Here is a 17159-nt window from a genome sequence, read left to right on the forward strand (position 1 = left end):
GTCACATCAGGGGCTGCCATAAGTTGGGAAGGAGGGGTCCTCCCCTTCCTATGAGAATCCTTTATTTGTCCCAACTGAGGGGTGGGTGTGGGGTGTTAAATAAGATTTGAAACAGGTGGGGACGCTGTACAGGGGTCCGGGAAGGGGGCTGGGGGCAGGCAGCAGGTCAGTGCACCTGAGGCTGGGGGTGCCCGTGGCAGAGCCCTCCTGGTGGCTCAGGGGGTGGGCCCAGCTTCTCTGCCTCTTGCTCCACTGACTGGCTCCCGTATGCACTGTCTTCCTTCACCTCTGCTGGGGTAAATGGGAACAGGAATGGGACAGTCAAGGCCTCAGGCCTCCCACCCTCCAAGTCCAGATCCACCTTCTAGGGAGGCCCCTTTACCTGTGCTGGGCAGCTTGTCTCGGGTCTCTGGACCCCTCAGCAGCCTCACTCCCTCCTCTAGGCCCATGTCAGACAGGGCCTCCAGTAGACCTGCCAGGTCCCCGCCAGCCAGCTGAGAAAACGGAGGGATGAGGTCTGAGTCATGGTTAGGGCATGTGCTCGGGAGCCCTGGGGTCAAGGAGGCACCTGGACTCAGATTGGGAAAGGAAGCTGGGGAGGGGGCAGGGCACAGGCCAACCCACCTCGTAGCTGCGCAGGAGGCTGCCGCTGGGGGAGGCCGTCTGTCGGTATGTGTCCACCAGGCTGCGCAGCCCCAGACGCTCTGCCAGCTCTGCCCAGCTGCCCTGGGCTTCTGGCCCGTCTAGCAGCTGCTCCAGGTTCTGCAGAGCTGTATCACCAAGTGACAGTCCCGGCCCTGAGGGGGACACACATATAGACATGTCATTTACCTCCAGAGTTGGGTGGGGACATGGACACCCGAACACTGCCTTTCTCCCAAGGTAAGCGACAGACAGGACCATGAGGGGTGACGGACGGGGCCGAGCGAGGGTAGAGAAAGAGAGGCCTCCTTCAGAGGTCCTGAAGAAGAGACCTCTGTGAGGAGTCAGAGGAGTCGGGCTGGGGATGCTTGATGCTTCTCACCTGCAGGGCTGGGCGGGGTCAGGGGTGGCTCCATGGTGTTCTGAGCGGCATTTAGCAGCAAGGTCTTCACCTGGGGAGACAGCCGCAGTTCTGTCTACCTCCCACCTCGTCCTTAAGCCCGTGTCTTTAAGTCCAGATACTCTGGACCCCGTCACTCAGAGCACTTCTAGTCCCAGGCTGGCCTCACCTTGGTGCTACAAGTGAGGTCAAGAGGCGTGTGGCCCTGGAAGCTGCTTCGGGTGTCCTTCTCAGGCCCTTCAGAGTCCGAGTCGCTATCAGAGGTAGGGGGTGAAGGCAGTGGGCACAGGGGCTCCTCGTTTTCAGCATGGATGTCAGCACCTGGGAGAGGGAGGCCGTAATGGGGAGGTATGGTGGGGACCTACATTAAGGACTGCAAAGTGGGGGGACTGGGAGGCACCTCTCCCCCTTCCCCCCACCCTGTTCAAGTGCCCCTGAGGGTGAGACTGACCAGCCTTCAGAAGGAGGCGGGTGAGGGTCGGGTACCCCAGTCCAGCTGCCAGGTGCAGGGGTGTGTTTCCCGCAAAGGTGCGAGCGTTCACGTTGGCCCGGAGCTGGGGGTGCGAGCAGCGAGGGTTGACACCACAGCATGGTCCCCTTGGCCAGCGCCCCCTTCACCATCTTTGGCCCCTCCACCACCCTTGGCCCCACTCCTTCCACAATCCTCAGTCCCACCTTGGTGACCAGATGGGTGACCAACCCCAGCTCCTCCATCTCTGTGGCTAGATGCAAGGCTGTTCGCCCCCCCTGCCGCTCTGTGGCCTCCACTTCAGCCCCACTGTCCACCAGCAGATCCAGGCACTCGGGGCTTCGGGCTCGGACCGCCAGGTGTACCGGATACAGTCCTAAGGATGCAGGATGCTCAACCTGCAGCTGTGACCCTTAAGGCGGCCCCTGGGCCAGCCCTGACCATTCAACCTCGACACCTCATAGTCCATTCTGGGCACTGGCCAGATACCCTCCCTGGTCCCCCCCTGCCCCCTTAGGTGAGATGGGGAGCTCACCCTCAAAGTCAGGCATATGCAACAGCTGGGGCACAGCAGGAGCTCCACTCTGAAGCAGTGCACGCAGCAGTTCAGGGGCACCAGCGCCTGCCCGCAGCGCCAGATGCATGGCTGAGTCTCCATGCCGATCCAGCAGAGCTGGGTCTGCACCCACCCGCAGCAGAAAGCTCACCACACTCGTCTGCCCGGTGATCACCGCCAGGTGCAGGGGCGTCTGGGGATGAAAGCAGGGTGAGCCAGGCCCGAGACCCCCTTGCCTTCCAACCCCTCCCACCTCCCCAGTAGGCGCCCCCGCACCTGGTGCAGGTGGTTGGTGAGGTTGACGACGCCGAGGTCCTGGGCATAGTGGATGACATAGGCTATCTGCTCAATGACACTGGTCTGCCCGTGGATGATGGCCAGGTGCAGTGGTCTGGGGGTTGGGGAGCGAGAGTCTGGCCCAGCCACTCAGAGCATCTTTCCTTCTCAAAGCCCCACCGCCCTCATAGTCTCCCTCGCTGGGGCCCATGGAACCCAGCACGTGGCCCAGGGCATCGCTGTGCTTGCACTTAACGTTTCGCAGCACCTTTTGAGGTAGGTAAGTGCTATAACTGTACCCCTTGCACGGTCGACAAAACTGAAGTTTGGACAGACCAAGCAGCTTGAACAGAGCTGGTGAACCCCGAGGCCGGACTTGAAGCCTGGCGTGTCCAGAAACTGCAGAGCCCGGCTCCGTGCCGGTCCCTTTCCTGCCCCTACCCCGCGCCGCGTCAGCCAGGCCCTCTGTTGCCTACGTGTCTCCGTTCTCGTCCTGCGCCGTCAGTAGGTGGCGCTGTCCCGCCAGCAGCGCGCGCGCGTCCGCGGTGACGCCGTAATCGAGTAGGGCTCGGGCGCTGCGCTGCGCCAGGCCGAACAGGCGCGCGTTGTACTCTCGGGCTGGGGGCGACAGAGGGTGTGGGTCAGGGCTGGGTCCTCAGCCCCGGCGCCCCGACCGCCCGTGCCCCGGAGTCCATACCTCGCCGCAGCATCTCCGGGGCCTGCGGCTTGCACTGGGGGGTCCTGGAGGGGGCGCTCGGCTCTGCAGCTTCCTCCCCGGAGTCCCTGCCGGGCACCGAGGCGGCCATCTGCGCCCCGCCCCCGCCTCCCGGGTAGCAGCCCATGGGGCCCGCGCCGGACTGGTAGGGGCTGTAGGCCAGGGAGCAGGGGAAGAAACTGAGGCTGCCACCTGTGGATACAGGCAGGACTGTGGGAAGCGGGCCACCAGCCACGACTCTCCCAGATTTTTTTTTGAGGCGGAGTTTCGCTCTTACTGCCCAGCCTGGAGTGCAGTGGCGCGATCTCGGCTCACTGCAACCTCTGTCTCCCGGGTTCAAGCGATTCTCCTGCCTCAGCCTCCCGAGTAGCTGGGATTACAGGCGCCTGCCACCATGCCCAGCTAATGTTTGTATTTTTAGTAGAGATGAGGTTTCACGCTGTTGGCCAGGCTGGTCTCGAACTCCTGATCTCAGGTAATCCGCCTGCCTTGGCCTCCCAAAGTGCTGGATTACAGGCGTGAGCCACCACGCCCGGCCTCTCCCAGGTTTTTTTCCTCCACAGCTTCTCTTACCTTTACCCCTCCCTCCATCAGTACCCCCTCACCTCCTCCAGCTCCTCCGTAGCCCCCGGCTGCACCCCCAGAGCCTCCACCCATGTGGGAGCCACCCCCGAAGGGCTGGGAGAAGGTGGGCAAGGCCTTCCTCCGCTTCCGCTGCACCTCTTCCTTGTCTGGGGGCAGAGGAAAATGAGATTGAGCCCAATTATTGTGTCATGCCTCAGGGGCCCTTCCCAGAAGAGCCCTCAGGCTGGCTCCTAGGAAGCACCTCCTGGGACCCTCGCACTCCTGACTTGGCTCACACATCCCCACATCTAGCTCTTGGGACCTTCTTCTAGCCCAGCCTGGCCCCTCGCCAGCCCCCTGAGGTCCTCAGCCCAGCTCCACCTTCCACCAGAGGGTAATAGGTGAACTGTTTGGAATCAGACACGTCCCCTCCTCGCTTGCGTTTCAGTTGCAGGAACACTGTTACGGGCCGCTCAATCTTCATCTTGTGATAGGGGGGTGTCCGGAACACAATGGCATACTGGGGGGTGCAGGGAGACATAGGGTGTCAGTGAGTCCTTAGCCTAATTTAGCCCCCAGCCCGGGCCCTAGCCCTGGATACCTGTTTATGCACATCTGTGGGAGAGAAGTCCCCAAAGGCCTGCCATCCGTTCTCATCATCCTCATAGAACCGAACCTCAATGTCATCTACAAGGAAAATGGAAGCTTGGCCACAGCTCCCGGTGGAATCTCCGGGGCCATTTACCCTAGAGCTTCCCTGGCCCCAGTCTTATACTCGATGTCCTTGGCGCCCAGCCTGGGCTCCAGTCTCACCTTTCTGCACCTTGTCACAAAGCAGATAAACTTCATCTCCACCCCGCACAGAGCCTGCTGTCTTGTCCATTCGAGAAATCTTCAGGTTTGATGCCCCTGGAGATTCTATGGGGTGGGATATGGATTAGTTGAGATGATGCAATAGCCATGGCCACATTTAAGGAGCTGGGTGCTTTGTATTCCTTATCTCAGCAACCCCTGGAGCTGCAGGAACCACCCAATATACACATTTACTAAAGACAGAAGCTTCAGGGGGGGAAATGACTTGCTTAGGATCACACAGCTCGTATGTGGGAGGGCCAGGTTCTGAAACCCGGGCCTGTTTGGCTCCACAGCTTGAGGTCACCCCTCATGCCACCTCTGCCACCAGGCCTGGCACCCCAGGCAATCAGGATACTCACTGCTGTCATGGATGGGCTGGGAGATGACTGGCTTCAGGGGCAGGGAGAAGGAGCCATCACTGGCTCGAAGGAAGGCAGAGAAGCGCAGCCGCACTATACTCAGATCCATCACCTTCTTCAGTTCTTTGGCCTCTTGCTCCAGCTCCCGCTGCTCGGCCTCTGGGCAGTGGGTACATGTGTGAGCCCTGGGCTTCTCCCTCCCTGCTCCTTCCATGAGCACCTCCCATGAGCCCCCACCCCCTGCACCCATACCTGTAAGGCCCTGGGGCCTACAGCGGAGCCGCTGCCTCTGAAGTTTTTGTATCATAGTCCCCATCATGTTCTTCTTAGTCACATGCAGGACACCCAGGTTGTTAAATCTGAGAAGGGAGAAACAGAGGCTTTTGGCCGTGCAGTTCTTTCTTCCTGAGGCACCTTTCCCATTGCCAGGGCTCAGCTCAGCCCTGCTTCCTCAAGGAAGCCATTGGAGTTTCTACTTGGGCCCTTGGGTTTGGGGCAAACCTACATCTTTCCCCTTGGTCAGATGCTAAGCTCATGGAGGTGGGCTGGGGCCTAGGACTGGCAGACAGGGGCATACCAGTGGGGGCCAGGCGTAGAGGGCACCTACTGGGCAGTCATGTCCTTGGGCCCCACAGAAACGGCGCAGATCCCCAGCTCCGAGCATTGCTTGCCCACCAGACTGTGGGCATGAGCACGAGGTGGGTCACTGTGTGTTACCAGGTCCACCTCAATCTTGGCTGGTCCCTCGTAGTTACAGATCTAGGAGAGGCAGGGACTGTCAGGGCCTTGGGCATGCTGTCCACTTAGCCCACCCTCCAGCACCATCCTGGCTCACCTTGACAGTGGGATAGGTCTTTCGGCCCTTCTCACTGGAGGCACCGGGCAGTCCTCCATGGGAGGGGCCTTCACAGCCATATCGAAATCGGAAGCCTCTCTGAAGGTCCAAGGGCAGAGTAGCATTGTGATCAGGGAAGACCACCCAGGCCAGCAGTGACCACAGTGCCTGGTAGTAGCCCTGAACCACAACTGCAGCACTCTGATCAGCATCAGTGACCATCTAATCCCCTGTGGCCTCCTTGGGCAATGGCTCCTCCATGGCCAGCCAGCTACCACTACCCCATTTGTCCTCAAAGCTGAAGCCATTCCACACCCTCCCTTTTGCTCACTCACCTGCTTAGGCTGTTCCACGATCACCAGGTAGGGGCCGTCAGCTGGGGACAGAGAGACCTTGCTGAGCCACGATCTCCCAGCCCCTCCCCCAGAGAGAGGGCACATGCTCTCCCTCCCCCGGCTTTAGGACTAGAGGAGGTTAGTGAACTTGCTGACCTGTCTCTGGGGCTGGCTCCTTGGGTTCCACAATGGAGGAGTTCAATTTGAAATCATCATATTCAATAATACCATCCAGACCCTGCTTTGGAGACAGATTGGGGGTGGCATCCGACTCTCAGCGCCCCCCCACAGCCCCACCTCCCATCTCCAAGTCCTCAGTGGTCACTCCCCCTCCTCCTCAGACCCAACAGAAAGCTCCTTTTGGAGGCAGAGTTGCAGACAGATGGACAGGCTAGCAGGCTGAGAGCATCTGCGAGCATGCAGGTGTAAGGCAGCAGAGGGGGCTTGGGCAGACAGGTGGACAGACACGGGGAGCGGCCGGTCGGGTCAGGGGCAGGCGGCGTGACTCACTGGATTGTAGCAACTCTCCATGTCTCTGGGCTAGGCCCGGCTCTGTCTAGTGGCTCCGGCCAGGTTCTGCTTCCCAGAATTTTGGGCGCCCGCCTAAAGTTGGGAGGAGTGGCGTGGGGGAGGGGGTCAGATCTAAATGGGGGTGGGCGGGAGATGGGGGCTCAGATTTGGGGGAGGGTCCGACCTCCTCCAGCCGCCCGTCCGGGTGTGGCGGGTGAGATCCGGTGGAGAGCGAGATCCGGAGTTGGGCTTGGCCGGGGAAGGGGCAGGAAAGTTAGAGCAGCTTAGGAAAGTCCCGAAAATACCAAGGGGAGGCGGGGCCGGAGGGGGCGGGCCTGGAAATGACGCCACTGGCCCCGCCCTCACGACGGGAGGGGCGGGAGGCCCTCGCCAGTCTGCGGGCTCCCGCTGCTTTTCAGCGGGCAGAGGGCTAGGAGAATCAGGGAAGCCCCGGTGGGGGTTAAGCCCCCTCCTCCCTCCAGGGCAGGGAACAGGAGGGTCCTTCACGGCCGGGAGGAGGCTGGCAGTCTGGGGCCAAGTCCGCCTCCCGCTCCCCTCCCTCGGTCTGGAGCAACCTTGGGATTTTCTGCCAGGAGGGAGGCCACGGCTGATAAACCCCGGGGGCTTTTGGGGGGACATTCCTGCTGTCGAAAGGCCTCCCCTTCGAACAGCCTGTAGGCGGGGGCTCTTTCCCGTGGGAGGCCCCGGGGTTCTGCCCCGAGAACGCGATTCTGGGGCCGCGGGAAAAGTGTCTCCTCCTCGGAATGGGCTCTTCTCTCTCTCTCCCAAACCTCGCAGCAGCAGCTGGTCCCACACCGCACGGGCTCTGGGCGCGCAGGCGACAGGGAGACCTCTGCACGCTCCCCACCCAATACAAGCTTGTGTCTCCATCACAGCTCCACAAGTGTGTTTCGGCTGTAGTGCTTGGTTGCATGTTGTGTGTCCATGGCGTCAACATGAGTGTGCATGCGAGCATGTGTGTAGATAGGTGAATCCCAAGCTTCTCAGTGTGGGTGTGTGTCAGCGCCTGTCTTGATGTACAGACACGGGTGAGCGTATCTTGAGTTTGTGCGTGAAGGGTGTGGGTGCAGGCACCAGTGCACCGGTGGGCACGTCTCCGTGTGCATGTGTGTGCGAGTGCGACTGCACGGATGCTGCCGTGTGTTCGCCAGCACAGGTACAGGTGTACGTACGGGTCCGCGTATCTTTGTACAAGGATGTCGACGTGGATCCGAGTGTCGTCGCCTGCGCGCCCTTTCCGGCTGTGTGCAGCTGCTGCTCTCCAGCCCCAGGCGCTGTCCGCTAAAGGCCCTCCTCCCACTCTTCTCTTGTCCCGGCCACCCAGGGGTCTGAATCCAGCCACTCACCGTGGCGGCGGCTCTGGTTGCGGCTTCTCTCCGCGCCCGACCCACCTGGAACCGGTCACGACACCTCGCCGGCTAGCAGGGCTCGGGCCGGGAAAGCCCCTTCTCGGCCCCCCGGAGGGGGGAATTCCCATGACGTTTCCGTGCGTCACGCCTCGCGCCCTTTTTCATTGGCTGAAAGTTTAACTCTGGACTGGCGCAGCCAACCCGGAGCGACTCGGGCGCGCCCCCGAGAGGGGACAGGCTCACTCAGGGCGGGGAGCGGGGTGACAGGCCACCAGGCGCGAGTTTGGCCTGCCAGGGGACCACCGAGAAGGTACCCGCTGACCCAGCGCCACCCCGGGCCGGGAGCTTCCGCTGCCACTCGACTTTGGCTGCGCCTAACGCCTGGCTTTCTCTGAAGCGGGGGAACCCCAGGGGGAAGCCGACGGCCCCAGCCCTCGGGGCCCCCACCCTGAGTGGCGCGCTGCCGGGAAGTTAGCGGAAGAGGAAGGAAGTTGTTCTTGCGGTCGGTCCCGGGCGCCCTCTGGCGGCCTCCCTGGGGCCGCGAGTAGACTCCATTCGGCCCGGGCCCCTCTCTCGCTCCGTCTCATCAGCCTCAGGGCTCCGGGAGGGACAGTCCGGACCTCAAACTTTTAGAAGTGGCAGGTTCCCAGCGGGCCAGGGCTCAGGAGCTCTGCTCAGGAGAAGGGAAATGAAGTGTTTATCCACCACGGAGATCTGGAATATTAGAACTGAAAAAGGCATCCACAGTTTAAACAGCTCAAATTTCCACCGATGTGGGAAATCGCCTCTTTTTTTTTAGTCTCAGGCCGGAATGCAGTGAGGCGATTTTGGTTCACTGCAACCTCTGCCTCCCGGGTTCAAACCATTCTCCTGCTGCAGCCTACCGAGTAGCTGGGATTACAGGCGCCCACCACCACGCCCGGCTAATTTATGTATTTTTAGTAGAGTTGGGGGGTTTCACCATGTTGGTCAGGCTGGTCCCGAACTCCTGACCTCAGATGATCCGCTGGCCTCCGCCTTCCAAAATGTTGGGATTACAGTCGTGAGCCACTGCGCACGTCCTATTTATTTATTTATTTATTTATGTTTTTGAGACAGCGTCTCGCTCTGTCACCCAGGCTGGAGTACAGTGGTGCGATCATGGCTGACTGCAACCTCGAACTCCGGGGTGCGCCGATTCTCTAACTCTCCTGAGTAGCTGGGACTACAGGTGCACACCACTATACCTGGCGAATTTTAAAATTTTTAGTGGAGATGGATCTCACTACGTTGCCTAGGCTGGTCTTAAACTCCTGGGCTTAAGTGGTCCTCCTACTTTGGCCTTCCAAAATGCTTGGATTACAGACGTGAGCCACTGTGTCCTGCCGAATTGCCTCTTACAGACCTTCCAATTTCCACCTGAACACTTCTAGAGGCAGCAAGGTCAGGACAAATTCACCAAGCACCGAGTACATGACTGGATCTCTCTCTGGTCAGTAGCGTTTCTCCTTAGGAGGTCCATGAGTAATCTCCATGCCTGGAGTCCTCCTCTCTTAGGCTTATGGTAGAACATAGGCTATCTTGGGTCTTTCCTGCAGCTTGCCCCAGACGTTTTTAAGAACAGAATCACAGGCCTGCACTGGCACTAAGTAAAGAGAGACTATTACGGCTCTCGATTTGGGCTGTTTCCTATTACTTCCCCGCCCCCCTTCATCTTGCCTGCAAATATAGTGTCCCAGGCGCTAGGTTTGGGTACTTTAGAAGTTCTCATTCTCTCTCCCAACAACCCTAGGAGGTGAATATTACCTTTACTGATGAAGAAATTAAGGCTCAGAGAGGTGGAGGAACAACCAAACACACAGCTTAAAGGGACAGAGCCAGGATTCAAACCCAATCTGTTGACTCCACGATGAAGCTCTTTCCCCTAAATTTATGTAAAACAAAGCAGCCCTTTCCACTTTATTGTGGGCCTCTCAAACAAATATCATAAGATTCTGCCAAACAATTTGCTGAAATCCAGATATGTTGTCTACTACGTTTCTCTGGTAAGTCAGATTCCTAACCCTAAATTAAAATGGACTAAGGCCCGGCATGGTGGCTCACACCTGTAATCTCAGCACTTTGGGAAGCCAAGGCTGGTGGATCACTTGAGCCCAGGAGTTCGAGACCAGCCTTGGCAACATGGTGAAACCCTGTCTCAAAAAATACAAAAATTAGCCTGTCTCATAACTAGGTCTCTAAATAAATAAATAAAAATTTAAAAATAAAATTTTAAATGGAGTAAATTCCGCTCGGTATACTCTAGCTTAGTAAACCCATGCTGGTTACCACTGATCACATCTGTCCTTTCAAAGGGCTCACAAATTGCCACCAAAATCAGCACGGATTCTTTGAGTCTCCACAACATCTCTAAAAGCATCCCCTAAGGGTTGAGCTATTTTAGTTACAAGAGTCTAAGCCATAATTTATCTAAAGATTAACAAAAGAAGACCTTTATTAGAGAACATTTCAAACATACAAAGATTTTCACTTTGGGAGGCTGAGGCAGGCAGATCACTTGACCTCAAGAGTTTGAGAACAGCCTGGGCAACATAGGGAGACCTCATGCCTACTTAAGTTAGCCAGATGTGATGGTGAGTGCCTGTAGTCCCAGCTACTCGGAAGGCAAAGGTGGGAGGATTACTTGAGCCCAGGAAGTTGAGGCTGCTGTGAGCCATGTTCGTGCCACTGCACTCCATCCAGCCTAGGTGACAGACAGACACTGTCTCAAAAAAAGAAGAGTGGAGAGAATAGTATAATGAGCCCTCGTGTGCCCCTCTGTCAGATTCAACAATTCCTAATGCATGTTAGCCTGGAGATTTAAACTAACTCAAAATAGCTTGTCATTTGCTAGAGCCTCATCTATTTGGGCTTAAGAAATCTCTTCGTTAGGCTGGGCACAGTGACTCACACCTGTAATCCCAGCACTTTGGGAGGCCAAGGCAGGTGGATCACTTGAGGTCAGGAGTTCGAGACCAGCCTGGCCAACATGGTGAAACCCTGTCCCTACTAAAAGTACAAAAATTAGCAGGGTGTGGTGGTGGGTGCCTGTAGTCCCAGCTACTAGGGAGGCTGAGGCAGGAGAATTGTTTGAATCTGGGAGGCGGAGGTTGCAGTGAGCCGAGATCACGCCACTGCACTCCAGCCTGGAAAACAAAGTGAGATTCCATCTCAAAAAAAAAAAAAAAAAAGAAACTTCTTCATTGCATGTTTCACTAATTTTCATCCTAATGATTATCTGTTTCTGCACTCAGCCCTAGCACAATGCCTAGCCCAGAGCAGATGCACCACAAATTTATTCCATTCATTTACCAATAAATAGTGAGAGCCCACTCCATTAAACAACACCGCTGCTTGCAGACAAAACTCAAACAGATATATATCAGTTGGTAATAAGTGCTACAAAGAAAAATTAAGTAGGTAAGGGATTAGAGAGTGACAAGGATTTTCTAGGTATCAGTCAAAGCAGGACTCTCTCATAAGGTAACAATTAAACAATGACTTGAAAAAGTGAGGGAGTGAGTCATGGGGAATATCTGGAGGAAGAGCGTTCCGGGTGGAGGGAACAGTAGGGCCAAGCTCTGATACAAATGTTTGGCATATTTGAGGAACAGCAAGAAGGTTAGTAGGTGGAATAAAGTAATAACTTTGGGTTTTGTTCTGATCAAGATGGAAAGCCATTAGAGAGTTCTGAGCAGTGGAGTGAAAATTGTATAATATATCTTTTTTTTTTTTTTTTTTTTTTTGAGAGAGGCTCTCACTCTGTTACTCAGGGTGGTGTGCAGTGGCGTGATCATAGCTCACTGCGGCCTCAAACTCCTGGGCTCAAGCGATCCTCCCACCTAAGCCTCCTGAGTAGCTAGGAGTACAGGCACCTGCCACCATATCCAGCTGATTTTTGCATTTTTTTGTAGACATGGGTTTCACCATGTTGCCCAGGCTGGTCTGCAACTCCTGCGCTCAAGTGACCTGCCCACATTGACCTCTCAAAGTGTTGGGATTATGAGTGTGAGCCACCATACCCAGCCTAAATTTTTATTTTTTAGATTTTTTTTTTTTTTTTGAGACAAGGTCTTGCTATGTTGTCCAGGCTGGGGTATAATGTGTCTTAAAAGGATCCATTTGGGCGATATGCCTGTAATCCCAGCACTTTGAAAGGCCAAGGCAGGAGGATTGCTTGAGCCCATGAGTTCGAGACCAGCCTGGGTAACATGGATGGTAAAACCCCTTCTCTACAAAAAATGCAAAGATTAGCTGGGTGTGGTGGCATGCACCTGTATTCCCAGCTACTCAGGAGTCTGAGGTCAGAGAATGGCATGAGCCCAGGAGGTGAAGATTGCAGTGAGCCTAGATTGCGCCACTGTACTCCGGCCTGGGCAACAGAGCGAGACCGTCTCAAACAAACAAAAAAGGATCCATTTGGCTGCTGTGTAAAGACTATGGAATGCAAGGCCCTAGGAGGAAGGAGGGAGACCAGTAGTCCAATAGACCGCGGCTGAGGCTTGGGTGCTAGTGGATGATGAAGGTGGTGGGAAGTAATCGCAATTCTAGATAGATTTAAAGATAGAAGTAACAAGACTTGCTGAGGATTAGATGTAGGATGTGAGAAAAGAGGGGGTTTTGGCATAAAAAGAATGGAATTGTCTTTTAGTGATGTGGGGCACACTGAGAGAGGAGCAGATTTGTAGGGGGTATCAAGAGTTTTTCCTTTTATTTATTTTATTTTTATTTATTTCTTTTTAATTATTATTATTATTTTTTTGAGACAGAGTCTCGCTCTGTTGCCCAGGCTGTAGTGCGGTGGCACCATCTCGGCTCACTGCAACCTCCACTTTCCAGTTTCAAGTGATTCTCCTGCCTCAGCCTGCCGAGTAGCTGGGATTACAGGCGCCCGCCACCACGCCCGGCTAATTTTTGTATTTTTAGTAGAGACAGGGTTTCACCATGTTGGTCAGGCTGGTCTTGAACTCCTGACCTCGTAATCTGCCCACATCGGCCTCCCACAGTGCTGGGATTACAGGCGTGAGCCACTGTGCCCAGCCTTTTTTTTTTTTTTTTTTTTTTTTTTTTTTTGAGACAGTCTCACTCTGTTGCCCAGGCTGGAGTGCAGTGGCGCAGTCTCAGCTCACAGCAACCTCCACCTCCTGGGTTCAAGCGATTCTCCTGCCTCACCCTCCTGAGTAGCAGGGATTACACGCCCCTCTCAACAGGAGCCCTGGGGCTGAGTGACTCTGCTCATTCACAGCCACTTGTCTTCCAACCAGTGAGCCCTCAACAAAGGTAAATACCCATGGCTCCAATAACCACCACTTTTGTTGTTGCTAGTATTTTTTTCTATTTGGTGGTGGGGCGGGGAGGAATGCCCATTGTAGCTCATTCTGTATTTTGTTCTTTCTCATATCATTATGTGTGTAGAAAATTCACATATTTTTCTTGGTTGTGAGCATCTGTTTCCAGTTTTTATAAACTCCTACTAAACTCTCAGCTCACTAGATAATAACCTGTTTTCGCAGATACTTAGCCTTTTATTTCACATGAGAAGCTACAGAAAATGTGTTTAGCTTTGGAGGGTTTCTATACCACCATCACCACCACTACTTTTATTTATTTATTTATTTATTTATTTATTTATTTATTTATTTATTTTTCTGAGACAGAGTCTCGCACTCTTGCCCAGGCTGGAGTGTGGTGGTGCCATCTTGGCTTACTGCAACCTGTGCCTCCCAGGTTCAAGCGATTCTCCTGCCTCAGCCTCCCGAGTAGCTGAGATTACAGGTGCCCACCACCACTCCTGGCTAATTTTTTTTTTCTTTTTTTTTGAGACGGAGTCTCGCTTTGTCATCCAGGCTAGAATGCAGTGGCACAATCTCGGCTCACTGCAACCTCCACCTCCTGGGTTCAAGCGATTCTCCTGCCTCAGCCTCCTGAGTAGCTGGGACTACAGGCGTGTGCCACCATGCCCGGCTAATTTTTTTTTTGTATTTTTAATAGAGACAGGTTTCACCGTGTTAGCCAGGATGGTCTCGATCTCCTGACCTCGTGATCCCCCTGCCTTAGCCTCCCAAAGTGCTGGGATTACAGGTGTGAGCCATCACGCCCAGCCTAATTTTTGTATTTTTAGTGGAGACAGGGTTTTGCCATATTAGCCAGGCTGGTGTCAAACTCCTGACCTCAGGTGATCCACCCACTTCAGCCTCCCAAAGTGCTGGGATTACATGTGTGAGCCACTGCACCTGGCCTCACCATCACTACTTCTGAATGGAAAAAGTGTCATACCAAAGAACATGAGGTTTAGAGTGACACTGACTTGAGTTTGATTCCCAGCTCCCTGAATTCCATGACTTAGCCTCTGAACCTATAGCCTCATCTGTAAGAGGAGAAAATGCCTCTAAAATGTTGTTTGAAGGTTGAGGTGGGAGGATCACTTGAGCCTGGGGGTCAAGGCTGCAGTGAGCTGTGATTGTGCCACTACACTCCAGCCTGGGCGACAGGGGGAGACCCTGTCTCAAAACACAAAACAAAAACAGCCGGGTGCAGTAGCTCACACCTGTAATCCCAGCACTTTGGGAGGCCAAGGTGGGTGGGTTACCTGAGGCCAGGAGTTTGAGACCAGCCCGGCCAACATGGTGAAACCCCATTTCTACTAAAAATACAAAACATTAGCCAAGTACCAGGTGGGGTGGCTCAGGCCTATAATCCTAGCACTTTGGGAGGCCGAGGTGGGCAGATCATGAGGTCAGGAGTTCGAGACCAGCCTGACCAACATAGTGAAACCCTGTCTCTACTAAAAATACAAAACTTAGTCGGGTGTGGTAGCACACACCTGTAATCCCAGCTACTCAGGAGACTGAGGCAGGAGAATCGCTTGAACCCAGGTGGCGGAGGTTGCAGTGAGCTGAGATCGCACCACTGCACTCCAGCCTGGGTGACAGAGCAAGACTCTGTCTAAAAACAAACAAACAAATAAACAAAAACATTAGTCAGTTGTGGTGGTGCACACCTGTAATCCCAGCTTCTTGGGAGGCTGAAGCACAAGAATTGCTTGAACCCTTGCCGGGCGCGGTGGCTCAAGCCTGTAATCCCAGCACTTTGGGAGGCCGAGGCGGGCGGATCACGAGGTCAGGAGATCGAGACCATCCTTGCTAACATGGTGAAACCCCGTCTCTACTAAAAATACAAAAAATTAGCTGGGCGTGGTGGCGGGCGCCTGTAATCCCAGCTACTCAGGAGGCTGAGGCAGGAGAATGGCGTGAACCCGAGAGGTGGAGCTTGCAGTGAGCCGAGATCGTGCCAGTGCACTCCAGCCTGGGGGACAGAGAAAGACTCCGTCTCAAAAAAAAAAAAAAAAAAAGAATTGCTTGAACCCAGGAGGCAGAGGTTGCAGTGAGCCAAGATCGCACCACTGCACTCTAGCCTGAGTGACAGAGTGAGACTCTGTCTCAGAAAAAAACAAAAAACAACACAAAATCCCCCTCCCCACATTAAATAAAAATAAAATGTTTGAGCAAGGCACTCAGTACTGACACATATAGGTACTCTAGCGATGCCAGTGCTCTATGTTAGGGTCTTAGGTCATGGAACCATCTCTACCTTTCCTTCTGACTTTATCCTCTATCCTGGATTTCTGGTGAGAGATGTCATTAAGACCAGCATTTCCCTCCAGACTATGTTATTACTTTCCCCCAAGGTTTGGTTACTTCCACATCACCAAGCCATTCTTCTTTGTTGGTCAGAATTAAGGCTTACTTATTAGTTCCTCTTGCAGCTTCCTTTGCTTTCTGAGACAACATTGTCCACAATACAAATCAAGCATATCAGCTGGTCTTTTGTTTTTTAAATATATTTTTGAAATATTTTTAAAAATAGAGATGGGGTCTCACTATGTTGCCCAGGCTGATCTCAAAGTCCTGGCCTCAAGTGATCGTCCCGCCTCAGCCTCCCAAAGTACTGGATTACAGATGTGAGCCACCACACCTGACCTCAGCTACTTTTTAATAACAGAATGCAACTTCCAGCAAATGTTTTTCTTTGCTTCCCAGCAGGGAGAGGGCCAGTTTGCAATTGCTCCAGCTTTTTTTTTTTTTGAGACAGAGTCTTGCTCTGTTGCCAGGCTGGAGTGCAGCGGCACTATCATAGCTCACTGCAGCCTTGACCTCCCAGGCTCAAGCAGTCCTCCTGCCTCAGCCTCCCAAGTAGCTAGGCCACAGGTACATGGTCTTGAACTCCTGGGCAAGCAATCCTCCTGCCTCAGTCTCCCAAAGTGCTGGGATTACAGGCGTGAGCCACCGCGCCCCACCCCACTCCTGTTCCCACTTCTTTCCTAATTTTTGAGGTTGGTCTTATAAGGGACATTAGAGCTGTCCTATTTCTTTGTTCATAGGGTGGCCTTCAGACTTATTTGCCGCAGTCAACACTATTTCTCCCATAGGGAAACACATGGAAGCTTCTAAAGGCAGAGCTTGTGGGGCTCAGATGGTAGAACAGAGACACCATAGTTGAAGCCAAATGCCCCAGTATCTAGCTGGCTGTAGATCCAGGCTTTTCTGCACACACATAGAGCTTTCTGCCCCTCCTAATTTTCCCAGGGGCAGGGTTGGGCAAGGCTTCTGGTTAGTATGCAAACCAGGCATGGCCTGGACTTGAGGAAGAAGGCAGGGAACAGGGAGAAATTAGCCTAAGAGCTTCCGGTTTCATATCAGTATTTTTCCACATCAGGTTGTTCCCACTCTGAGGTGCCTTTTTCTACACTGAGGGAGGCGTTGCAGAGGTCCAAATGCCCAGCCATGTGCATGTGCTTAGCAAAGGGAAGCCCGGTGCTGGAGAATCATACTGCCAGCTGGGCCCCAGTGCAGGGGGTGAGTGCCCCTAACTCTCCGTGATGGAGGCCAGCTGGAAGTACAACAGGGCCGCACTGTTCTCTGTGCCCCAGGGAAGGGAAGGCACCATTGTGGAGGGGGAAGCCAAGATCATGTGGATGCTTCACTTGAGAAAGCTTAATACCCAGCATTTTGTATCCCACCATGAGAGGGGAAAACACCTTCAAAGTGTTTCTATTTTCTCACTCAAAAACAATCAACACAGAAGACTTCTGTGACCAAATGTGTGTGTGGGAAAACCCCCACACACCAGGCAAGCAATCAGCTCTATAATAGACACCAGCTGGGTGGCCTCCAATTCAATTCTGACGCTATCTAATTGGAAATAGTGCCAGGTCCCATAGGTTGAGGGCTCATTCCCCAGGACTGTACTCTACTT

The 17159-nt window shown here is 54.3% G+C and overlaps 1 protein-coding gene across 17 annotated transcripts; it reads right to left on the reverse strand.

Annotated features, from left to right (window-relative positions):
- Positions 1–19: 19 nt before the first annotated feature.
- Positions 20–8924, reverse strand: NFKB2 (nuclear factor kappa B subunit 2). 17 transcript variants are annotated; one of them, XM_055250878.2, is made up of 23 exons: positions 7884–8924; positions 6517–6609; positions 6163–6244; positions 6007–6047; positions 5672–5770; positions 5444–5595; positions 5089–5195; positions 4837–4995; positions 4436–4540; positions 4224–4309; positions 4004–4142; positions 3664–3789; positions 3041–3250; positions 2820–2961; positions 2344–2458; positions 2047–2260; positions 1718–1887; positions 1494–1596; positions 1212–1363; positions 1025–1094; positions 625–797; positions 383–494; positions 20–288 (listed from the first exon to the last, which is right to left on the reverse strand). In XM_055250878.2, exons 2-23 carry the CDS (start codon positions 6535–6537, stop codon positions 167–169), a joined length of 2700 nt encoding a protein of 899 aa, XP_055106853.1. In that variant the 5' UTR covers positions 6538–6609; positions 7884–8924; the 3' UTR covers positions 20–166. The 17 variants fall into 17 exon arrangements, with proteins under 17 accessions (XP_055106853.1, XP_063483508.1, XP_063483545.1 ...); XM_063627438.1 differs by having other exon boundaries at positions 20–291; positions 6163–6247; positions 7884–8026; XM_063627475.1 differs by having other exon boundaries at positions 20–291; positions 7884–8025.
- Between the last annotated feature and the right edge of the window lie 8235 nt (positions 8925–17159).

The sequence above is a fragment of the Symphalangus syndactylus genome, chromosome 2 (assembly GCF_028878055.3).
Source record: "Symphalangus syndactylus isolate Jambi chromosome 2, NHGRI_mSymSyn1-v2.1_pri, whole genome shotgun sequence".
NCBI classification, from domain to species: domain Eukaryota; kingdom Metazoa; phylum Chordata; class Mammalia; order Primates; family Hylobatidae; genus Symphalangus; species Symphalangus syndactylus.